Source organism: Symphalangus syndactylus, chromosome X (assembly GCF_028878055.3).
Source record: "Symphalangus syndactylus isolate Jambi chromosome X, NHGRI_mSymSyn1-v2.1_pri, whole genome shotgun sequence".
Taxonomy (NCBI): Eukaryota; Metazoa; Chordata; class Mammalia; order Primates; family Hylobatidae; genus Symphalangus; species Symphalangus syndactylus.
In genome coordinates, this window is record NC_072447.2 from 139,390,375 (window position 1) to 139,416,379 (window position 26,005).

At 43.8% G+C, this 26,005-nt stretch overlaps 1 protein-coding gene across 1 annotated transcript; it reads left to right on the forward strand.

The window, feature by feature from the left end:
• Nucleotides 1-1,537: 1,537 nt before the first annotated feature.
• Nucleotides 1,538-25,998, forward strand: VGLL1 (vestigial like family member 1). Its single transcript, XM_055269424.1, has 5 exons — nt 1,538-1,619; nt 5,350-5,588; nt 17,968-18,387; nt 20,141-20,194; nt 25,651-25,998. The coding sequence occupies exons 2-5, from the start codon at nt 5,375-5,377 to the stop codon at nt 25,737-25,739; spliced, it is 777 nt and encodes a 258-aa protein (XP_055125399.1). The 5' UTR covers nt 1,538-1,619; nt 5,350-5,374; the 3' UTR covers nt 25,740-25,998.
• The last annotated feature ends 7 nt before the right edge of the window (nt 25,999-26,005 follow it).

Consider the following 26,005-nt stretch of genomic DNA (forward strand, 5'->3'; position numbering starts at 1 on the left):
TAGAAGGTTTGTTTGAATATAGAAGAATACCTTCTATTTAACTGTAGTTTAGAGCTTCTGTTCTTCCCCCTGCTCCCACCCACACACCCTTCCCAGCGTTTGGTATCTATTCTCTACCCCCATGAGATAAACTTTTTTCATTATAATATTTTAAACAAGGAGTGACTGCATTCCATGTTCTAAAATGATCACTATGGCTGTCTTGGGATGAATGGTTTAGAAAGGGGTAAAGGTGGAAGTCAGGAGTCCAGTTAGGAGGCTGTGGTGGTGGTGGTCCTGGGAAAAAATGATGAGGGCTTGGACTACAGTGAATGTTGGAGAGGTAGTGAGAAAGCACAGATTGGAAAGCATCTGGAAGGTAGAACTTTCAGGATATGTGGATATGTTCCTCCAACCCCTCTGGTGGGTTTCCTTCTCACTTACAGGAAAAGCCAAAAGCTGTAGTGTGGCCAATGAGGTCCCATGTGACCTGGTCCTCATCTTTTCCCCTCACTCCCTCTCCTCTGGCCACACTGGCCTGCCTTTCTGTGAACAGATTAAGCACTATCTCACCTTTTGAATTTGATGTTCCCTCAGGTATCAGGAAAGCAGGTATCCATGTGGTTTTTCCCCCTCGGGGTTCTGCTGAGGTGTCACCTTATCAGAAAATCCTTTTTTGGCCACCCTGTATAAATTAGCACCTAGCCTACCACTCCTTGTTCTTCTACCCTGCTTAATATCTCTTTATAGTACTTATCACCATCTGGCATTGTAGATATAATGTACATATGTGTATATATACACAAACATATAACATGTGTATGTATTTCTTCCATGAGGACAGGGATTTGGTATGTTTTGTTCACTATAGCACACAACCCCCAGAACAGTGCCTGGCACACAGTTGGCATTCAATAAATATTTGTTGAATTAATATTGATGAAGTAGACAAAGAGAGGAGCAAACAATGGTTCCAGTATTTGGGGCCTGAATAATGGTGCCACTTACTGAGGTAATATTGAGTGGTTTTTTAAATGAGGATTGGGATCCCCTCCTCCAAACCTCCTGCCCTGAATTGCTTTGCGTATTGCAGATTGAGAGAAGTCCTTTCTCCCTCTTTGGCCAATGGAAGCCTGTGACAAGTCCAGACTCCTAGGGGTCTGAGCTCTCCTTTTCTTCCCATGGAGAGAGAGGGAAAAACTAGAGATAAACCAAACTGACTCTCAGTTCCTGAGACTGATGTGACATCAGCTTGATCTAAACCCCAAAACTGATGCTTTATTTCTGTGTATGGTTTTGGACAAACAATTGGCCTCCCAGTTTAAGAGACAATCTCACAAAATGCTTTTTTTAACGCAAAAAGAAAGAAATGGAAAAAAAAAAAAGAGCTACCATTTTCCTCATTCCTGCAGGTGCCCAACCAGGTTGACTTGTTGGAGTACATTTTCTGCATTCTTAATAGATAGCTAGCAGGAAACGCCTTGTACAGTCCCAGCTAGAGGGGCGGAAAGTAACAAGGAGGTGGGGGTACAAATCCTCAGCTCCTGCTTCCGCAAGCACTAAGCTGCTCTGAAGTGAGCCAGGCAGCTCTGGCCATCTTTTCCCAGCCATAGAATCAGGTGATGGTCCAGAATTAAGAGGTAAGAGAATCTGGGGATTTTTTCTGGGGAGAAGGAAAGAAACTTAACTGGGAAGAAATGGGGGTAGTCATCAAATACTTTGCTCAATGAGATACAATCTGGTCCCCTTGGGGATTTCGTTCCAAGTGATTGGTTTGACAAACTAACCCCTCTGACTTCCCTCCCTACCCCAGACTGCTAGGTACCATTTTGGAGAAGTGCGGTAAGTGCGTCCATTCAGGCAGATTGTGGTAGAGTTCTGGCCAAAATATGCTGGTTTGGGATTCTGTGCTCAAATATTTTCTCTTTCTTTCTTTCTTTCTTTCTTTCTTTCTTTCTTTCTTTCTTTCTTTCTTTCTTTCTTTCTTTCTTCTTTCTTTCTTTTCTTTCTTTCTTTCTTTCTTTTTTTCTTCTTCTTTCTTTCTTTCTTTCTTTCATTTTTCGTTCTTTCGTTCTTTCGTTTTCTTTTTTTTTTTAAGAAGTGTGGGCAATATTTGAGGGAGCACTTTCCGTCTTTGTATCTTGTGAGATGGGGAAGTTGCAAACTGCCTGTTGTTTAGTAATTATGCTGTTCTGGCGGTACCACTGGTAAAACTTGGCCTTGGGGTTTTGTCTACTACGAGAGGCTTTTGCTATAAGCCAGGCACTGATATGGAACCATCTTCTCTGGGAGACAGCCACCCTTTCTTTAGCCTCACTGACATCCCCTTCTATCCAGCTTTGCAGCATCTCTTTTTCCTAGGCAAGACACACCCCAGCAATTAATTCATGAATGAAGAGATCTCTTAAGGAGGGCTCATTTGAGGATGAAGCTCCTCATGTTTCTCCAGAGGTAGAGTGAGATGCAGTTCTTCATAGGACTAAGCCAATGACACTTCTCAGAATTTTAATATTCCTCAAATACAGTTTCTCTCCACTGTGGTCCAAGTGCAGCCCAGGGAGTTGCTTATGAGCCGATCCAGAGAAGTAGCCTATGGCTTTCGTTTTGATTGTGTGCGGTGTGGTTGGGGAGGAAAAGAAGGGCATAGGTAGTACTTATTCAGTGAATACTGAATTTATTATTCAGGATGCCCAATTGCCCACGGACTGAGCTCTCCAAGGTGAAGGGGATGAAACACTACCTCTGACTTTCTCCATCTCTAATATTTCCTGACTGTAGCCAGTTGGCCTGGGGCATCTCTGGATTCTACCCAAGGAGACTAGGCACATGCTTCAGGGCCCTAATGTCCTTAGGGTCCTACCAGCTCCTTCTCTTGTGGCTTCAAGGGGAGTTAGCAAAGAGAGATTGCAAGCTATGTCAAGCCTGAACCTTGAGCAGTGGCCACTGGAAATTCTGAGAATGAGAGGGTGAGTCCTCCAAAGTTGCTCACTGGCCCCTCCAGCAGCAGGCAGAGGCTTCAAGGAGAAGCCCTGAGGGAGCAGACAGAGTTGGGAGTTGCTGTCTGCGTTATCTGAAGGAAACCAGATGGCTGGTTTAGGGTTCTGGCTTGAGGCCCCCTAGGAATTAGGAGATAGATGGAGAGACTGAGGCCCATAGAGGAGAAGGGACTATTAGACCCAATGGGTAGTCAATAAGGGATGGTGAAGGTAGGACAGACGTTAATGCCAGAAAGACCTAGGTTGAAATCCCAGCTCTGCCACTCCCTAGTTGTGTAGCCTAGGCAGTCTATTTCACCTTCTTTAAGACCCAAATTGCTCATCTGTAAAATGGGGATAACAATACCTAATTTGAAGATTATGAAGATTGGAGAAGATAGGTGTGTAGTTTCTGGCACAGAGTAGGTGTTCCGTGAACTGCAGCTTTAAAAAAGTACTGCCTCCATGCTTCTCATTGCTTTATGATTCATAACACCTTGGTTTTTATTTCTATCCCTTCAAGTATCAGAATAGACCATGAGCTTTTTCTCTAAATAAAGGAATAATTTCCCTACAGTGAAATGCATAGGTCTTATGTGTAAAATTTGATAAGTTTTAACAAATTTATCCATTCATGTAGTAACCATCTCCCTCATCAAGATGTAGAACCTTTCCAACACCCCTGAGGGCTCCCTCATGCCCTTTCCTAGTCAATCTCTCAATCTCTACCCTACGGGCAACCAGAGTTCTGAATTTCATCACCGCAGATTATTTGTGCTTGTTTCATGTATGTGAAATTGTACAATATGTGGCCTTTAGTGTCTGGATTCTTTCACTAAACATGTTTTTGAGATTCATACATGCTGTTGTGTAGATTGGTTGTTTGTTCTTTTGCTGAGTAACATTCCATTGTGTAAATATGTCACAGCTAGTTTATTTATTCTCCTGGTGATAAACATGTGGGTACTTTCCATTTTTGGTTACTATGAAGAAAGCTGCTGTGAACATTTGTGTACATGTCTTTGTGTGGACATAGTTTTTATTTCTCTTGGCTATGTGTACCTAGAAGTGAGATTGCTGGGTCACAAGATAAGAATATGTTTAACTTTATAAGAAACTACCAGTTTTTCAAAGCGTTTGTTCACGTTTTTGGAAAGTAAGGGTGCAATGGATTCGTTTTTGAGCTAGTACTTGGTTATGCTTATCATGACTGTCAACCAGGGGAAACATTGCTTACTTAACATCTACATTATGCTAGGTGCTAGGAATAAAGAAATGAATATGAAATGCTGTTCTCAAGGATCTCATAAACTAGAGAGAGAGACAGTCTATTAAACTCTAGTCATTTTCCTTAAATTGACAAGAATGAATAGATCAAATCCATCTTTAGCCAGAGCACATGGCAAGTCAGATTCGGTGATCAAAGGTAAAGAAGCATCCTAACAGGCTATTTCCCTAGTAAAGGAAGGCCACAGCATGTCTTGAGGGCCCACTGTGTGCCAGGACCTGGTCTGGATGCAATAGCCAGCCTCTGCCCACAAGGAACTCTCAAGGTAGGATATGATGATACCAATGATGGGACCCAAGTTTAGGGCAGTTCAATACACAGCTATTGAGCATCTACTCTATTCCAGGCACTGTTGTAGATACAAAAGATGTGCTGGGGAACAGAGCTGACAATCTTACAACCTTTCAGGAGGTTTCCACCAATGGTGACAACATTGGTGTAAAAATGTTTTTTTGTACATCTGCATTTTGTTCAGAATATATCTGTTGGAGTCCTTAGAGATGGTGTTGTTTGTAATTGCTAGTTTCTAAGATGGGATGCAGGTAGGCGCAGGACACAGTCTTACATAGATTAAGGCATCAGGGGAGTAGGAGAATTTGATGTGTTTACTCCTCTGTGTGCGAGTGGTCAAGATGGAAAGCAATGCCTACTATTGAAATTGTCAAGCACCCACTGGATTGCCTGGTCAAGCTCTCCATGGGAGCCCATGCCTACAGATAGTTCTGGGCCAACCTTGGCTCATTTGTTTAGGAGAAAGGCACTTCCCTGGGAGGCAAGTTACTCTGCTATTTGGCCTCAATGTCCTCCCACCTCCCCATTTCCTGATGCTCTCTCTAGTCAGGTTGCCTGATCATTCTCATTTGTAAGAGAAGGCCCCTTCTCAGCACTTCATGGAGATTTGTCCTGTTGTCCCTTGAAGACTGATTAGACAAGGCTTCTCAACAGCATCATCATTGACCTTTAGGAGCTATGTGGCTCCCTGGGGCCCCAGTGAGCATGTGTACCTGGTGGGAGCAAATTGCTTGCCCCCAAGGACACTGCTCACGCAAACCACAGCCAAGCCACTTGGTAAAATAGTGCCAGTGACATTTTGCCTTTGGTCCACAGCTATCACCTGTGTCATTCACTCACAATGGAAGAAATGAAGAAGACTGCCATCCGGCTGCCCAAAGGCAAGCAGAAGCCTATAAAGACGGAATGGAATTCCCGGTGTGTCCTTTTCACCTACTTCCAAGGGGACATCAGCAGTGTAGTGGATGAGCACTTCTCCAGAGCTCTGAGCAATATCAAGAGCCCCCAGGAATTGACCCCCTCGAGTCAGAGTGAAGGTGTGATGCTGAAAAATGGTGAGCATGTGGGGAGGGAGGAAGTTGGGATTCCCTATCAAGGCTGCCACGGACACACCAGTTCTTTGATGTACTTGACACACTTGCACGCACACGTATATGTTTGCTAAAGGCAAGTTGCTCTGACTAGTGAGAAGCCACACCCCTTCCTAGAAGTTTGATGTCAAAATGGGGCTGCCATCTACTGCTCCAACCTCACCTCCCCAGCACTGTCCTCCAGAAACTGGCTTCCTTCTATCCTTCATGTTCACTTTGATTTCTTCCTGGCCTTTGCACAAACTGTTCTGTGTCTGCAAAGCTCTTCCCTCCCTTCTCCTAATTAACCCACATTCATCCCAAGATCACTTCTTTAGGGCAGCTTTCCCTGACCACCCACACCCCCAAGCATTCAAATATCCTATTACAGATTCTCCTACCATTCTTTAACTTTCCTTCACAGCCCTTGTCACAGTTGCAGTTTTTACACTTGTATAATTGACTATTGCATACTCCTCCATTAAATGAAAGTTCTGTGAGGGCAAGGACCACTGATGATTTTGCTTAATATTGTGTTTCCAGCATAACAGTGACTGTGACATAGGGGACAACCAACAAGGATTTGTTGAATGAGTAAATGAACATACAAATATGTAAATTTGTGAGCACTATATCTAGGTACAAAGAACCTTGAAATTTCCATAAAAGACTAAAACGTAGATTAGAATCTTGCTGAATAAGCCATTAGAGCAGAAGTATGTTATGATAGTTTTTAAATGTTGATAATATTTGCATTTTATATAATTTATTTCCATAAATGGAGTGTTCCCAGTTGTAGAGAGGTGGTTTTGAAAAGTTTTAAAATCAAAGCTGGCTGGGTGTGATGGTTCACACCTGTAATTCCAGCACTTTGGGAGGCCAAGGCAGGAGGATCACTTGAGGTCAGTAGTTTGAGACCAACCTGGCCAACATAATGAGACCCTGTCTCTACAAAAAAATTTAAAGAAATTATTCAGGTGTGGTGGCTCATACCTGTATCTCCAGCTACTAAGGTGGGTGATGCAGAAGGATCACTTGAGCCTGGGAGGTTGAGGCTGCAGTGGGCCATGATTGCACCACTGTACTCCAGCCTGAGTGATAAAGCAAGACCCTGTCTCAAAAGAAAAAAAAAATTAAAGCTACTGGAAAAAAAAAAAGAAGTTTAATGTAAAAATGGGTGCTGTTTAATCAAATCAGTTCACCTATTTTATTATTTCCTCAATCATGTTAATTGCTGGGTTTACTGCTCAGCACACAATGAAGCTCCACAACTATTTACTGTTATCATTATCAGTATTTTTCTTCTTCTTCTGTTTTTTAGAGACAGAGTCTCACTCTGTTGCCCAAGCTGGAATGTGGTGGCGCGATCATAACTCACTGCAGCCATGAATTCCTGGGCTCATGAAATTTTCCCGCCTTAGCCTCGCAAGTAGCTAGAATTACAGGTATGCGCCACCACACCCAGCTAATTAAAAAATTTTTTTTTCATAGAGACAGGATCTCGCTATGTTGCCCAGGCAGGTCTTAGATTCCTGGCCTCGAGCGATCCTCCCACTTCAGCCTTCCAAAGTGCTAGTATTACAGGTGTGAACCAGCACACCCGGCTAGTATTATTATCACTACTATTATTACTATTGGCCTGATGGGGCAGGAACACCAAAGCATCTATGAAAAGAAAACGCATGTCCCATGTAGGTGCTCCCAGCCTATAGTGGATGGTTTGGTGAGCAAGGGCAGGGGCCAGAGGGAAGTAGATGAATAGTCTTGCCACATCCCTTTCCCACCCTTCACAGGGCCAGGTGTGTCTATTTGGTAATTGTTAAGAAATAAACAGTCGTACATCTCAAAACAGTTACTTCAAGAGAGCTAAGTCAAAATGTGCACATCAAAATATCCAGGTTTGAAGGAAGTCTTAAACATCACACTAGCAGGGGCTGTAGTATGACTTTCATGGACCCTGGACATTTTTTTCTTCATGGACCTCCTTCCTCCGCAAAAATATTAAAAGTTACATTTTATGACTGCATTGGTATAAAGATGAATATAATCCAAGCTGGGTTCATGTTTTAAATATATTCAGTATCATTGTCATATTCATTTTTTAAAACATTTTTGTGGGCCCCTAAAACCATTAATGGGCCCTAGGCACTGTGCCTCCTGTGCCTAATGGAGAAGTCATCCTTGCCAGCCGGATGTCACTCAATATGGCTCCCTTTACCTTTTTGGAAAGTGAGCAAATATATCAGGGTCTGGTGGATTTCAAGAGCTCTTTATTGGTGTTGGTGAGTGCACATGTGGAACGACTTGCTCCCACTGGAAGACATACGTACCTCCAAGTGGGGGCTTTTGTGTAAAGTGGACAAGAGGGGCCTCTGCCTCCAGGCAAAGAGCTCCCCTGTTTCCAGGTGCCATCATTCTGGCTTTGCTTTTTGGGACTGGAGAGAGGGTTGATGTGTATCTGATGTATTCACCTTTGCAGAATTTACTTCTCTCTTAGAATTTATTTTGCAGTCAATCAATGTTGGTTTCTCAGAGAATCTTGTGGGTTAAATAAATATGTGGAAGGGCATGGGGTAGCAGCAGATACTAAAGGAAATGATGTGGAGCTTGTTGTTAAAATGGGCAGGAGGGGGTGGGTGGGGAACGGGGAGGTGATGTCTAAGAGTGTGCTGAATAATCACAGCAGAAGCAGGAATGACCATGCTCTTGAATCATTTGGGGGATTGACATGTGGTAAGAGCTGAGAAATGTGGTGTGTGGGATTCAGAAGATCTAACTGGCTCTTTGGAAGTGTCAAAATCTCGGGCAGTTAATACACAGACAATATACTGACTTTGGCTATTTGACTCTGATTTATTTCTGAACACATTGGCTTGGATTCATTATAATCATTCCCTTGTAAGCACCATCAAGCCACGGTCTCACTTTCTCTATTCTACTTGCCTGGTAAAACCCAAGCTGGGATAAAACCAACTCTTGGCCTATTGCCCCATTTCTCTGCTTCATTTTGCAGCAAAACTCAAAAGTGGTATTTATGTGTACTCTGTCCTTTCCTCTCATGCTCTCTAAACTCCATTCCACTCATGCTTTCAACCTCATCACTCCTTGAAATCGCTCTTATCAAGGTTACCCAGTGACCTCCACTTTCCAAATCCAATGGTCCCTATCTGTCCTCATCTGATTTGACCTATCACAACATTTGCTGCAGAAGATTGCTCCCTCCTCCTGGAAATACCTACTTTGCTTGCAGTCAGCCCCTAACATTGCGCTTTCTTGGTTTTCCTCCTGCCTCCCTGGTTCCTATTTCTTCTCAGTCTCCTTTGCTATATGTCCTTCTCTCTGCAACTTCTAAACATTTCAGGGCCCCAGTACTCAGGTCCCAGACAACTCCTTTCTCTATCTACACTTACTCTCTTGGTCTTAAATGCCATCTATATGTTGAGCAATTCCAAATGCATATCTGCAACCCAGAATGGATTTCAGACCTGCCTGTCTAACTGCCTACTTGATCTTCACTTAACATGCCTAATAGGAAACTCAAACAAAATAGCTCCCAAACTGAATAAACTCTTAATTTCCCCCTCAACCTGCTCTGCCCACAGTCTTTCCCATCTCAATAAATGGGAGCCGCATCCTTCCAATTCCTTGAAGTCATGCTTAACACCTCTCTGTCTCACACCCCACATCCAATCCTTTTGGAAATTGTGTGGGTTCTATCTTCAAAATATCCAAGATCTGACCGCATCTCCTCACCTCTGTTATCACCTGGGTCCTAGAAGCTATCATCGCCCCCCGCTGAATTGCTGCAGTCACCTCCTAATTGGTCTCATTGCTTCTTCCCTTCCTCTCCTTCAGTCTATTCTTAGGAGGGCAGTCAGAATGGTAGCATTAAAATGAAAGTCGCACCCTAGCATTCTTCTGTTCAAAACCCTCTGACAGCTTCCCATGTCACTTGGATTCATATCCAAAGTCTATAATGGGGCCCTACCTCATCTGGGCCCCCGTTGTTTTTCTGATCTCATATCTTACCACTTTCTGCCTCACCCGCTCCAGTCTAGGCTCCTTGGTATTCATAAACTATGCCAAGGACAATCCTGCCTCAGGCCTGCCCTTTACACATGGTCTCTCCTATCCCTGGAATGCTCTTTCCCCAGATACCTGCATGGCTTCACCTTTCTCCATTCAAGTCTCCACCTGGATGTCACCACTTCAAACAGTCCTTGTCTGAGCAATCTATTTAAAAAATGAAAGCCCCCACCCTCTCACGTCTGTCTTCTTACCTGCTTCATTTTTCTTCTTAGCATTTGTCACCACAGGGCACATTATATGTTGTATTTCTTTCTCGATTCCTTTCTCCCCTTACCCTCTGAGCTCCGTGGCAGTGGGGACTCAATCTGTTAACTGCTGCTTTCTAAGTACCTACCACAATGCCTGACACATGGAGGCAATCAATACATACGGCTTGAACGAATGAAATTATGATTTTGATCACAAGGTGTTGACAGTACAGATGGGGGTCACCGTAGAGAGGGGGTACGGTGTGGTGTACAGCTTTAGAACCACTCAGCATGGGGCCGAGCCAGCTCCATCACTTACTAGCAGTGTGATCTCCAGACATATCACTTCACCTCTCTGCGCCTCAGTTTCCTCATCTCTAAAATGGAATAATATTGAATTATAGGACAGTGCTTGAGAGGAGTCAATGAGATAATGCATGTCAAGTGGCACATAGTAAGCGCAATGTAGTCCAAAGCTTGAGTTGAGTTTTTGAACAGCTAAGATAGATGTGAGGACCTGTGTTCAAAACACCAGGTTCACAGAGCAGCAGGCATCTCCCATAAGCCTCCAGGTTTTTGGGGGGTTCTGTTGCGTGGCTGCCATAGAGTTTCCTATGCCTTCTGACTTCACCTTGACCTTCTGTGAAGCCCCTGCCTGCTGAGGGAAGTTGGGCATGGCCCTGTTTCTTGCCCAAACCAGCCTTCACAGGCCAGATAGAGAGGTGGCTTGGTTCTCCATCTTCCTTCTTGGTTGTTGCATTTTCCCTATAAGAACCCCACAAATCCCTTGACTGTGAAGATGTTGTCTCCCTCACAGAGTGTGGTGCGGGCTAGGCAAATATTTGTCCGCTGATTGAGCAAATGAAGGAAAAACTGCCTCCCTCAAAGCCTCTCTTATCACCACTAGGAGTCAAGTTTCTCATAAGCTCTGCTGCCTCAGGGGAGGGCCCCCATGAAAGGCTTCCAGTCCCACAGAGGTTCTCACTGGAGGTGTTATATGGCATACATATGGCTTTGAAAATGGTGGGAAATCTTTCAAGTGGCCTTACATTACTGACTGTTAGTATCCTCTCAACCCCTACAGGCCAGCACCAGGCCGTCCAGCCCAGCTAGGCCATTCCAAGGAGAACAGGCTCCCATTCATGGGCTCCCATGGCCGACTCGCCCACATTCTAAGGGCTCTCTGTTGAGCCAAATATGCAAAGCCCAAACACAGAGACCCGTGTGGCTAGGAAATGCCGTCAAATTTCCTGGCTTCTCTTCCCCAGTCAATGTTATGTTTTTATTTACTTATGTATAATTTATACTGGCTGTACTTCAGAAAAGAAAATACAAGTTGAAGGTATCTTTGAATTATCTCCCTTTTAAAAGGACACTGGGAAATTTAGAATCAGTAACTAGAGAAGCTTCAGTAACTATAGTTTGTAGGGGGCATGGTCCTGGTACTTATGCCACCCTGTGTTCTTCCTGTCCTGTCCCCAGCCCCAGTCCTGAGGCTGGCCTCAGGCCTGGTGACATTGCTCCAGGGCTGCTGAGAGAAGGTGAGAGGGTATATACGTGGGCCTTCAGAGGTCTCAAAGGATCCAGCCTCCTTCTCTCTCCCCTCCCATCTGCCATAATCAGTAAGGGTAGGGAAGAAATGCTGGCTTTAAAAAAAAAAAAAGTGTAAATATCTATGTGAGATGTAGTCATGCTAGTTGTTTATGGCCCTTGTAAATACTGACAGTTTCCTGTCTTCCTTCCCCGTAAGGAAAAGGAATCTATCTGCACAAACATATATGGAGCTTCCAGCAAATACCAGACACCACACTACAATTAGTGCATTTTACTTCAGTCCACAAAATCAACTGTGATTTATAAAGTTCAAAGACAGGTAAATCGAACCTATGATGTCAAAAGACAGGATATGGTTACCTTTTGGGGGAGTTGTGACTGAGAGGGAGTATGGTGTGCTTCTGGGGTGGTGGTCAGGTTCTGTTACTCGAGCTGGGTGCTCATTACCCAGTTTATGAAAATTCCCCCAGCTGCACACTTCCATTCGTGCATTTTTCTGCATGTTGGTTGTGCTTCCCAAAAGCATTTTGCAATGGATGTTATCCTTATTTTACAGAGCAGGAAACTGCAGCCCAGAGAAGGTAAGTGCCTAGAGATGGGTCACACAGCCAGTGAGTTATAAAGATTGAAACCCAAGTCCATCGATCTCCAGAGCCAGTCTCTTGACTACCCCATTGTCTTGCCTTTGTACACCCTGACAATGCCCCAGCAAGAGGATTTAATACCTATAAGGACTATCGCTAATAATGTGTATAATGGCTAACACTTTTTGAACACTTTCTGTGTGCCAGGCCCTTTGCTAGGGTCTGTCACGTGGATTATCTCACTAAATCTTCACACCAACTCTACTGGTTAACTCTATGTCCATTTTCCTGATGAGGAAACTGAGGCTTAGACAGTCAAGTGACTTGCCCAAGATCTCACAGCTAATATGGGGAGTTTATAGTATTTGCCGGCAGATGGAATTGATTTCAGATCTTAGCCACTCAACATTTCAAATACTAGCTCATATTCTGCATTTGATCTCTATTTTCAGTTGGGAAAAAGAACCTGGATATTCATCCAAAGACTAGGTACCCCAGGGAGGCAGCTGTGAAAGAGGGGAAGGAACTGAGAGGCCCCCCTGGTGCCCTGGAACAGCACAATCTTCTCTAAGCTGTCCCTCCACCCCCAGTGTTATTTTGACCTCAGCTAATGCAAACGATATGCTTTTTGTACTTGGGGGTGAATGAATGAAGTGCAAGTGCCACCAGCAAAGAGGGCAGAGAGGGAAAGTCAATGTGCGCAGATCACGCAGGCCAAAGGTTGGACTTTCATAGTGCAAAGTGTGCATGTGTTCAAAGGGTTCTTGGTTTCAACTTCATCATAAAATGAGATTTGTAGCCCAGGCGTGGTGGCTCACTCCTGTAATCCCAGCACTTTGGGAGGGCCAGGCATTCAAAACCAGACTGGGCAACATAGAGAGACCCTGTCTCTACAAAAATATTTAAAAATTGTCCAGGTGTGGTGGCTCACACCTGTATTTCCAGCTACTCAGGAGGCTGAGGCTGAGGCAGGAGGATTGCTTGAGCCTGGGGAAACTGAGGCTGCAGTGAGCTATGATCTTGTCAGTACACTCCAGCCTGGGAGACAGTGAGACCCTGTCAAAAAAAAAACCCCACAGAATTCGCATTAAAAGATGCAGAAAGAGGGAGAAGAGAAGGAAGGAAAGAAGAAAGGATAGATGGAAGGAAATCAGGCAATCATGGATTAGTCATTCACAGCTGTGACTCGTTTTTTGGGCGCTTCACGGGTCAAGTGGTTTCTTAAGTTTTTGCTTAAAACATAATTTTTACTATTTACAAACATAAAATATACTCATTTTTGGAAATTTAGAAAACACAGATAAGCATTCAGGAAACAAAAACCACATGTGCATCCATGGACATGTACTAATTTTTACAATGTGACATCATTTTGCACAGAATGGATTGTAACCTGCTTTTAAAAAAATTCAACAATGTCATATCCACTTCTCAATGCCATTAAATGTTCTACTACAACATCATTTTAATGGCTTAAGAGTATCATTTTATAGATGTACCAAATTTATTTAAATTTTTGGATATTTAGGTTGTTGCTAATCTTTCACTATATTATACAAATCACTTTGATTGAACATCCTTGTCGGTACATTTTTACATGCATCGTTCACTACATCCTTAAAATAAATTGCTACAAGTGGAATGCTTGGGTCAAAGAGTACACACAAATTTTAGGGTTTTGATACATACCGACAAATTTCTTCCTAGAAATGTTAAGCCAATCTGCCAGCCCTCCAACCCAAAGAGCATGTAAAAGTGCCCAGCTCACTGCATTCTTTGCAATATTGGGGAGGCATAGTTGGTAGGAGCATAAGGTTTGGAATCAGGCACCTCTACCACTTGCTAGCTGTGTGGCCTTAGACAAGTCACTTTAATCATTCTGGGTCTCGATTTTCTCATCCGGGTTGCTGTGAGGATCACATGAGATCATGTATGTGGAGTGCTAAGTAAAGCGCCTGGTCCATAGTGAGTACACAGTAAACAAACACTATTACATATTTACAAATTGTTCCCGCCCACCTCTGATGTGTTATTCCCTGGGAATGGCCACAGACTGAGCAAACACCTCTGAAATCCCTTTTATAACCAGTATCTACTCCAGCCTCCAAACCAGCCCTGAAGTGCTGCTGCTGCCTCTGCTGCTGTTGTGGGCCCCTTGGCTCAGTCCTTTCTGCCCCTCCCTTCTCCAGCACTAGGTGACTGTTGGCAGGGAGGATTCTCAGGCATCATACATTAATGACCATCTTGCTTTTTCTCACGTTGATTGTACTGAGTGTTGCAAACCAGTAAAGAAACCCAGAGTGGCTTTCTAAACTGAAAGGATGAATAATAACAACAGCAACAGCTACCACTTATTGAGTGCCAATTGTGTACCAGGCACCATGCTAAACCTTTTACATGGATTGTCTCATTCAATCTCATAACAGTCTCAGAGGTGGGAGGGGACTTGCTCAGTGTCACACAGCTAGGAAGTGGCAGATCTGGGATTGGATTCCAAGCCTCTCTGACTTGAAAGTCTGTGCTTTTAACCACTTTCATCCTGCTCTCTTCAATTTAGAAAGGTTCAGTGGGGAAGGTTGTGTGTGTATGTATGTGTGTGTGTGCATGTTTGTGTTTATGAGTGCGTACATGTTTGCAACTGTGCATACGTATGTGTGTTTGTGTGTAAAAATGTGTGTGCACTCGTTAGAATAATAGTTTTCAGGGCCACTATGTGCTAGGCACTGTGCAAGTTCTTGGGGATATAATGGTGAACAAAAGAGAAATTATCTCAGCTCTCGCCAAGCTTACTGAATGATAAAGAAGACCAATAGTGAATGAATGAATGTAAGAATTAATAAATAAATAAATTACAGTATTACTGCCATGAAGGAAATAAACAGGGTGCAGTCACAGAAAGTAACAGGGTCACAAACTTTAGATTGGAAGTTGAGGGAAGGCCTTTCTGAAAGGGTGACATTTAAGTTTGTATGTCGAAAAACTAATCTGGAATGGGAAGTCAGGGCCTCGATGCAAGGATAAAGTGGAGGGAAGGTACTCTGGAATGGAGGCAAACTCATAAGTGCCTGAAGATGTTTTCTAGAGTGTTCTGGGGCTCCCAAAAGTGTATATGGGTGGAAATGTGTGGTGCCTCTGGGTATGCGTGGAAGGCAGGGGGAGTGGCCTGCCAGTTTCACCGAAAAAGGGCAGTGTAGGAAATGGAGACCAGCTCTCTCTGGACAGGTTTTGTCTCAGGACCAACAGCATCAGGAATTCTAGAGGGATGAGTGGGACTAAGAGGTAGGGTCTAGATGCCCAGGGTTGAAGAAAGTGGAGTGGAAGCCATTTGTACTCCTGCTGAAAGAAAAATCCTAGCCTGCCCCATGTATGCCTGCATCAGGGTGTTGCTCACCTGCTCTCCACTCATTCATGTGGTCGGGGGTTTGAGAAGCCAGCAAATTCTGCCCTGGGACACCCTCTCTCACTTCTACAGGTAACTAATAGGGGGCACTTGGATTAAAAATATGTCACCAGGGTCACTTTTAGTAGCAGCAGCAGCTTTGAGCCAGTGCAGGTTTGTAGTTTAAGAGGCCTTTACCCATCCACAGGGTAGGTGGGAGTGGCTGCTGGAGCAGTTGGCCCAAGAGGCCTGAAAAAGAGAGGCCCACTCAAATCCAGGGTCTCCACTCCACGGGCCACTGACTTCCAAGCCTAATCTGGAATGATGTGTTTCCCCAGGCCACCCAAGGCCCGCTGTTGGATCACTGTGAATTTGGGGTTAGGACACCCTGTGCGTGCCCACAAGCTCCCATCCAAACTGTGCTCTGGGGCACCCGGTGACCATATAGGACTTCGGACTGTGGCACACCAACCCACTTCCCTTAACATTTCAGAGAATTCTAGAAAGGAAGCAGTTAAGAGAAATAGTCAAAACATTCTGGGGCTCTGCTTTCCACATTTCAAGCATTCAGTCCCTAAGTCATATGTATGAGATCTGTAAGGCCTGTTCAGATGGAAACTGCCTAGTTGTCAGGGGCTACGCTTTGTTTCTGATTTGTGCTTAGAACATGCAGTACCCTCATTCAATATGAAACACAGACTGTGATTACACCAAATTAGCTTAATCACTCTCTTTGTGCACTGAATTGCTTCTGGCCTGGAGATATCAATTTTCAGAAGTAGCATTCACCCTCAGCAAAACAAATCTTAATATATTGTCTTGCCTTTGGTTTCATAAGAAGGGCCAACCATCCCCCATCACTCACTGTGAATGGTGTGAGATGTTGGGGAGAATGTGCCGTGAGGGCTTGGACTTCTGTTCCTATCCTTTGTGTCACACTGAGTGACGGCACTCCAGTAACACTGTGCAGGCCTCTCAGAATTTTTTATCTTGTACACAATCCAGTCAAACCGAACATTCAAGAGCGCTGGGAGAGGTTTGTATGGGAAAGAGGACCAGTGTCCCAGACATCCTCTCCAGCCGGCCAATCTTCCTTTGTCTCCACACCCACCCTCTCTCCATTATCTTGGATAGATGATAGGCTCCAGGCTTTAAGAACTATCTGGAAGAGCTCTTTCCCTCCTCCCTTCTGGCCTGAGTGGGTGTTGAGAATGGGGAAAACATTCATCCTTGTCCTAAGCTATCCTGGACATTTGAGATCTCAGATTCGGCGGCTATCATAGGCACAATAAGAATAGTGTCTATGGGACCAAAGGACACTCCATGCCTCTTAACTAATCCACATGAACTTCACAAGAAGAAACTAAGTCACCTCTTGACCCTCAGAATTCTGCTTTTGCAAAATGGGGTCCAAGCAACTACTTCCCTCCCCATTACTTATCGTTCCAGCTCACTTCCCTTCTTGGCTAATCAGTTTTTGCTACCTTGGTTCAGTCTCTTAACATCCCTGTGCCTCATATTACTCTGGAAAATGTGGTTTTAGCTCCTAGAGTTGTGTGAGTGACCAGCACAGGTAAGTGTTAAGCCCTTTATAAAGTTCTGTGGAGTCCCCCTATTTGGTGTATTTAAAACATCAGCTGTAAAATAAAGCTAGATGATAGCAGCAACCAAACACAAATCAAGCACGTTTACTTCTAGAAAAGTATCCTTAAGGAGCTAGTTGGAGCCGGGAGCAAAGGTTCCTATACAAAGATGCTCGTTATAATGCTGTTAACATAATAGAAAAAAAAGGAAATAACCAAGTAGTGCACAAATATGACATTTGTTAGTTATATTACTGCCTTGCCATGGACTACTTACTGTACAGCACTTTAAAAAGCTGGTGTTTGGCTCACCCCCTTCCCTTCCCTTCCTTTCCCTTCCCTTCCCTTCCCTTCCCTTCCCTTCCCTTCCCTTCCCTTCCCTTCCCTTCCCTTCCCTTTTCTTTTTCTTTTTTTCTTTCTTACCGAGTCTCACTCTGTTGCCCAGGCTGGAGTGCAGTGGTGCAATCTCGGCTCACTGCAACATCCACCTCCTGGGCACAAGCGACTCTCCTGCCTTAGCCTCCCGAGTAGCTGGGACTACAGGTGTGCACCACCACACCCAGCTAATTTTTGTATGTTTAGTAGAGATGTGGTTTCACCATGTTGGCCAAGCTGGTCTCAAACTCCTGGCTTCAAGTGATCTGCCCACCTCGGCCTCCCAAAGAGCCGGGATTACAGGCATAAGCCACTGTGCCTGGCCTATTCATTTCTATAGGAGGCTTTTCATGAGATTTTAATGAAGCAAAAATGGCTTGAATAACAATATATGTTGTGAAAACAATGCATACATGAATAGAAACCAATCCTAGAAACAGTACACCTACGGAGGACAATGGCTGTTTCTGGATATTATCATTAGGATGATTTTATTTTAGCTTTTCTGTATTTCCTTCAAGTTAAAAAAATAGAGTATGTATTAAAAAAAAAACTACATCCACTTTGAAAACAATAAACACCTAACATGTCTCCTAAATCTTTCCTTCTCAGATGATAGCATGTCTCCAAATCAGTGGCGTTACTCTTCTCCATGGACAAAGCCACAGCCAGAAGTACCTGTCACAAACCGTGCCGCCAACTGCAACTTGCATGTGCCTGGTCCCATGGCTGTGAATCAGTTCTCACCGTCCCTGGCTAGGAGGGCCCCTGTTCGGCCTGGGGAGCTGTGGCATTTCTCCTCCCTGGCCGGCACCAGCTCCTTAGAGCCTGGCTACTCTCATGCCTTCCCCGCTCGGCACCTGGTTCCAGAGCCCCAGCCTGATGGGAAACGTGAGCCTCTCCTAAGTCTCCTCCAGCAAGACAGATGTCTAGCCCGTCCTCAGGAATCTGCCGCCAGGGAGAATGGCAACCCTGGCCAGATAGCTGGAAGCACAGGGTTGCTCTTCAACCTGCCTCCCGGCTCAGTTCACTGTAAGGAAATGCCTACAGATACTTGGAGGGGTGCCTCTGATTGGTTGTGGTTGAGAGTGAGTTGGCATGAGATGAGGTGCCAAGACTAATTGCTGCCACTCTGGACATAGGGCTGCTGAGGGACGGGATGTTCTGCTTAAATGTTCCATATATCTTCACTAGGCTTCATTGACATTCAGTTTGATAGCTAAAGGGTTACATAGATAGCCAGCCAGATGGACTTGGCCCAAAGTACTTACCCTAGCCTGTCAACTTGGCCTTACCTTAGAAAAATGATGGGCTGCTGCCTAATATCGTAGGGTTCTGTGTTTACCTCATTGGGAGCAATTAAATAAGCCATTTGCAGAACAGAGCTCTGTGACGTACCTACAGGCTCAAACTGTAGCCTCCAAACAGGTTGGCAACTTGCAGTGATGTCAGGCTCCAGGCAAACAACAAGGGCAATCTATACCAACCATCTGCTCCACACATTAAAATTCAAAGCGACTGTAGAGGCAGCCCCATTGCTGCTTGGAGACCTAACAGTGCCTGGCTGTCCTTGGCTTGCTCCTGTACTCTGGGATCCTCCTGCTTGGTTTCCCTTGGGTTCCTGCTCCCTGACCACCACCCCTCCCCTGAACTAAAAACACCCTTAAGGCTCACTCACTTCTTCATTCACTCATTCACCCAGCAAATATTTAATTAGCGCCTACCAGATGCAAAATATCCATCAGAAAACAAGGCTCCCTTCTTTGTAAAAGGACGGGGAAGAATTGGCATTAATTATATTTCCACCAAAAAAGCAACCTACTCTGTTGCAAGATTTGCCTTTCATATGAAACACTTATAAATATATATATTTTATAGTTTCATGGAACCAAGTCTGCATCCTCTGTCATTCTGGACGAATTTTCTTTTGCAGCTTCCTTGTCCATACATAGTGTAGTTCTAGTGTTCCATGCCTGAAAGAAATTACTAGAAGCTGTCTTTACACTGAACTAAGCATATAGTAAACAAAGGGCCTGTTCAGCATAGCCTACCTAAGTCAGGCACTGTGTTCTATTCTAATGTGGAAAACAAATTTCCCATTAAAATACCACTCTGTCATTTCCAGAATTTGATTAGGAATATACTTAAGGAGTAAATCATAGAAGTGTCATGTTTGGGAAACCTGTGAAATTTCCTACCCCTCTACTCTTTTTCAAAAGTCCTTTCCTACTGGATTCACAGGGAAAATTAGGCCAACTGTGCTTGTATATATGCCTGTGAATACACACAGCAGAGCCCTGTTTCGACAGTTGGTTAGAACACAGATGGCTGAAATCATCACCTTCCAAACATAGCAACTCTTTACAGTTCAAGTCTGATTCAGCAAATATTTAGTGAGCATCTACTGTAAGCCAGGCACATCATGGTGAAACTATAATGCAGGCATTGTCCTATTCCTGAAATCTCAAGACAAATTCACAAACAAATGGTTATCACCGAAGTCTTCATGCTTTACTCATGTTGACATGAGTTGTATTAATTGGTGACTGGCAGTCCAGGATCTGTTGAGGAAGTCAGTGACCCTTAATCAGGAACACTGCCTTGGAAGATGGTGGACCTTAAAAACAGAAGCTTCTCAGTTTTTGTAGCATCTGATAAGAGATAATATGCCAGATATTCATAAACTTAGGGCCAGGCAATGTGGGGCCCCTGGAATGCTACTGGGCACTCTCTAACCTAGTCCTAGAAATTTCAGTTCCAATAATGTTTTCTTCTTCTTTTCTAGATAAGAAACTATATGTATCTCGTGGATCTGCCAGTACCAGCCTTCCAAATGAAAGTAGGTATCTGGTCCAGCCTTTGATGGTGTGTGTCTGTATCCTGAGAATGAACTTGAGAAATAAGGCTTCTGTCTACTACTGGAGACACTGGTAGTGTAAAACCCAGAGTCTCCAGTAATGGACGGGAGCCTTATTTCTATCACTCAGTGTTTTCATAGATAGAATTTGTTTCATTTTAGCCTCAAAAAGAGTATATGCACTTCCTATCTTGTAAAATTTTATTTTGCTATAGAAGCAACTCTCCTTACTTTCTTTTTTCTTTTCTTTCTTTCTTTTTTTTTTTTTTAACCTGAGTTTGACTTAACTGAAGTAGCCAAGGTGACTCAGAAAAATTAAGAAATTCATGAGGATGAGGATTAGCTTGCTGTGTCCCAGATGTTCAGTTTTCAGCCTAGTACATAGGGCCACCCCAGGACTCTGCAGTCAGGGAAAATGTCAACTGAGGCGTGAGGCCAGGACTCTGAGCTCCACACTCGATTTGAAAGTGGTGTCAGTGGGAACTTACAAAAGAGGACAATGTAGGTGGAATGACAGGAGGATCTTCATGACCTGGGTTCAGGGTTCAAATGCCAGCTTTATTATTTACTTGCTTCAGGAACCTGGTCACATTTCTTAACCACTTCATGCCTCAGTTGCTTCATTTTGTCAAATAAGCATAAAATAGTGCCCACCTCATTGGGTGAGGTGTGAGGAGTAAATGAAATAATGTATATCAATGCTAAGAATAATGGCTGGCACATTATTCTAAGCATTGGCATACATTAAACCATCAAGAAGTCTTTTTGGAGGGCATCCTGTGTGCCCCAAGCTGTGCTCTGTGTGCTGTGTTTAAGAGAGGACTCAAGCCGGGTGTGGTGCCTCACACATGTAATCCCAGCACTTTGTGAGGGCAATGCAGGAGGAACACTTGAGCCCAGGAGTTAGAGACTAGCCTGGGCAACATAGCAAGACCCCCAATTCCATAAAAAATAAAAATAGAGAGGATCCAAAAGAAGAGCCACTACCACAGCCCGTGATCTCAGGCATTTGCCAGTCTGGTGTGAAGTAAGGGTGAGGGCAATCTATAGACCCCACTAGAATGTCAACCCCATGAGAACTGAGACTTTGAGAGGTATACCACTGTATCCCTAGCACCTTGCAGAGTGGTATACAAATTTGTTGAATAAATGAATGAGTAAATGCTGGAAACAATAAAAGAGCATTTAACAAGGAAATGGTAAGAAAATGCAGTAATGTAGTAAAAATTATTCCAATGTAGCAAAAATTATTCTGTTTGATGCCCTTGTGTGAGAGACAAACAAAACAAAAACCAACCCCAGTGATTAATTGGCCATGCCTCCATGAGGAGATTCATTTAGAGCTGGTTCAAAAGCCTTAGCATGGCCAAGGCAGGCATCACGTAAGTCCCTGCCCAAGGAAATGAGTTCTGCTGGCCTTCTAACTTATGAAAGGCAAGGATTATGGTGTTTCCTGAGTACTTGTTAATAGTTTCTACATTTGTTTATTGTGAGTCTCAGAATTACTGATAACTTGATGCTTAAAATTGTTCATAAACTAAAACTAACAGCAACAACAACATGTATTGGGTGTTGACTATGAGCCACGTACCACATACTCCATCTTGCTCAGTCCCCACCATGACCTTGTGAGGTGTATGTGAATATGTCCTAGGTGCTTTACTCAACCAATATTCAGTAAATAGTGATTGAATGAATGAATGTCCCCATTTTATAGATGAAGAAACTGGATCTCAAAAAGGTGAAAGGACTTGCCTTAAGTCACACAGCAGCAAGTGGCAGATGCAGTATTATCTCTTTGCTCTCACAGTGTCATAAAATTATCAGAAACAATTCCAAGTTAAATCAAGTATACAACAGTGAATATTAGTCACTGGTGAGATTATTTTACTACACATGAGTTCACTGTCTATCTGGGACCAGGGCACTATCCTAAAATAAAGGAAGGGGGATGCAGAAGGCTCAGAAAGCAAGCAAAAGAGCAAAGAAAAATATACCTTTGGGAAAGGGGGTAGGGGATGATCTTTCCTTGCAGAGAGTAGTTGAGGAAAGGTGACTATGCCAACAGGCCCAAGTCCACCCTTCTAACACTGTGGCCCTGGGCAGAGGGAGGTAACATGGAGCTGAGAGGAAGAGAAGGGACTTCCTAGGGCTCCAAGTAAAAGGACAATGGAACCCAGCAAAGCCCATGCTCTTAAGCATGACACCAGTCTCCCAATCTTGCCTGATGGTACGAACCACCTGGGGAGCTTGTTCACTGCCCAGATCCTGCTCCCCCACTTCCTGGGGGAGTAGATGTGGCATGAGACTCAGTTGCCTCTTCATGTTTTATTCTTTTTTTTTTTTTGAGATGATGGAGTTTTGCTCTTGTTGCCCAGGCTGGAGTGCAATGGCTCAATCTCGGCTCACTGCAACCTCCACCTCCCGGGTTCAAGTGATTCTCCTGCCTTAACCTCCCAAGTAGCTGGGATTACAGGCACCCGCCACAATGCCTGGCTAACTTTTTGTATTTTTAGTAGAGACGGGGTTTCACCATGTTGGTCAGGCTGGTCTTGAACTCCTGACCTCAGGTGATCCACCCGCCTTGGCCTCCCAAAGTGCTGGGATTACAGGCGTGAGCCACCGCGCCGAGCCTCATGTTTTATTCTTTATATAATTTATATTAACCTCATTTCAAAGTGAACTACATGGACCTTTCAGTGGAAATTTAGGTTGTTCTGAAAGATTTCCTATGTGAGGCTCCAGAAAAATATTTGTCAAGAAGGGAGGCAGAGTCCCCTCATGTGGGCTGTCATGCATCTATGAAGCAGGGGCATGTGGAGCAGAATAGTCATCAGAGCCAAAACGGTAGTCAGCGAGACCTTGGAGAAAGACATTCTGGAGGTTAGTCTCACAAATGTTGGTCAAAAGTTTTAGTGAATTTGATTTTATCTTTTGGTCTGTAGAAATAGATATACTGGTTATGTATTGCTTCAATGGCTACAAATAATAATAACAGTTGATATTGCTAATTGCCAGACACAGGACTATAATATACATTGGAGATATAACAGTGAATAAGATTGTCTTGGTCCCTGCCCTCATAGAGTTAATAGTTTCGTGGGGAAGGCATGCCCACTCCCAAAGGGAAAATACAAAATATTTGCAAGTTATGATAAGTGGAGTGAGGAAAACACATAAGATGTTGAAATAGGGAAAAATGGGGGCCAACTTTAGATAAAGTGTTCATGGGAGGCCTTTCTGAGGAAGTGACATGTGATCAGGGACCTGAATGAAGTGAGAGAGCCAGCTCTGGGAAGAATTAGGGCGGAGATGGAGGGAGGTGGAGGAAATTGTCCCTGCAAAAGCCCGAGATGTGTGTGAAGAATGGAAAAAAAAAAAAAAAAGACCAGGGTGAAAGGAGTGGAGTGAGAAACGAGAGAGTGTGGTACAAGACAAGGCTGGAGAGGTAGGCAGGGGCCAGGTGGTGCAGGGGCCTTATGGGTCACATCGGGAGTTGAGATTTCATATTCTAAGTGACATTGTGAGCCATGGAAGGATTTTACGTGTGATCCAATTTGCATCTGATAAGATCACAAAAGCTGTTCTGTAGAGGACACAATGGAGAAAGGGAAGAATGAAAACAAAGACACAAGAAGCATGAGAGGATGATAGCCTGGATTAGGTGGCAACAGCAGAGATAGGGGCATTTGAGATCTACTTGGGAGGGTTAGCTCTTAGGACTTGGTAACGGATTAAATAGGAATGGCAAAGAAACGGGAAGAATCCAGGTTATCTCCTAGGTTTCCTGTTTCCGCAAATGGATAGGAGAACACAACTGTTTTGGCCATGTCAATTCTGAGGTGCCTATAAGACATCCAAGTGGATATACCTTTTAAACAGTTGTATATGTAAGTGAAGAAAGTCTGGGTAAACATTTGGGATGTATATTAGTCCTGTACATAAGTGGTATTTAAGGCCAGTGGATGTGATCACCTAGGCAGAGGATGTAGACATAGAAGAGAGGAGAGCCGCAGAAAGAGGCCTGGAGGGTGCCAATATTTAGAGACTGGGTACATGAGGAACCAACGGAGGAGACTGAAAAGGTGTAGTCAGTGTGATAAGAGAAGAACCAGGGCAGTGTAGTATATAACAGAAGCTAAAAGAGGTGAATGTTTCAAAACAGAAGGAGTGATCAACTGTATTAAAGGCTGTGGAGAGATCAAATAAGAGGAGGTCAAATAAAGAGAAATTCCTATTTGATGTGGCATCAGAGATTTTTGTAGCCTTGTTAAGAGCAGTTTTCATTATGTGATGTGGACAGAAGCCAGATCGAAGTGGGTTGAAGAGTGAACCAGAGATGAGAAAGTGGAGATAGTAAATTCAAGGACCTTCTTAGAGAAATTTAACATTGAAATGATAAAGAGAAAAAAGGTGTTAGCTAGAGAGGCTAATGGGCTTTGAGAAGGTCTTTTTTTAAGAAGGCAAATATTAGAGCCTCTTTGCATGATAATGGGAATGATCCAATATAGGAGGATGAAGATAACTTGAGGGGTGAAGTCATTGAGAAGACAGAAGGGACATGTAGAAGCATTGACCTTTCATAAGAACGGGGCTATTCTGCCATTGAAAGTATACAAAAGAAAGCTAATAAGGACACAGACGCAAATTGATTTTCAGGCTTGCTTGTGAGGAGACTAAAAAGTACTAATCTAATGATTTCTACTTTCTCAATCAACTGTGGAGCAAGACAGCAAGAGTGTGGGATATTTAAAGAGAGTGAGAAAGTATGAAGAAGTCTTGGGCATTGGGAAAGCAAGCCAGATAGTAGACAAACATAAGTAGGATTTCTGGGTGGTGATCCGAAGTCTGAGCCCATGAATTTCAAGTGTGAACTCTCAGTTGGGTTGTGCAATTTTCATCAGTGATGTTAGCTTAGTGTAATGTGCAGAGAAGGCAAATGGGGACGCTCATCTAGGGGTGAGGTTGTGGCAAGTGAGTATGAAGGATAGAGAATAAGGAAAAGGAGTTGAGGGTGGGTAAGACCCATTGAGAATAGGTTGAGGCTGTGGGTTTCCTACATTTTCAAAGTTTGAAAAGAAGCTGAAAAGTCTCAGTCTGGTCCTGATGAATGACATACTTTCACTTGAAAACTTTGGTTTCTCAATCCTAACAAAGTGACCCCCAAATGCAATTGTTGAGAAATCTGATAACTTATTAGAAATTGAGTAAACTGCCCATCACAAGTTGAATAAATTCTGTTGTGGCTGCAACAGAATTTATTCTGTATCCAGAGCATTTCTTGGATGCAGTTCCATGAGTTTCTGTCTTCCCTTCCTCTGAGGTTGAGGACTCTGGTATCTGACATCCCACAGGTGTTCATCTGGACCCTGGAGGAGACTTACAGCCTTCCGTAGGGGCCTAACTGGCTTTCATTAACCATGTAACTTCTTCTTTAGCTCTTTCAGAGTTAGAGACACCTGGGAAGTACTCACTTACACCACCAAACCACTGGGGCCACCCACATCGATACCTGCAGCATCTTTAGTCAAGTTGGAGGAGAAAGACAACACTTGGTCTAAGACACAGCTGCAAGACATCCCTGCAGATTGTTCCAGATAAAAATGAAAGCTGCTCAAACCCACTTGCCTCCCCAATCTGTTAAACAGCTTCGTGTCTAGTATGAGCTCAGTACTTGCCCTGTGAAAATCCCAGAAGCCCCCGCTGTCAGTGTTCCCCATCCACACCTGCTTGCTCCTGTGTAACAGCTCAGATGATGAATAATAATAAAACTGTACTTTTTCGGATGGTGCT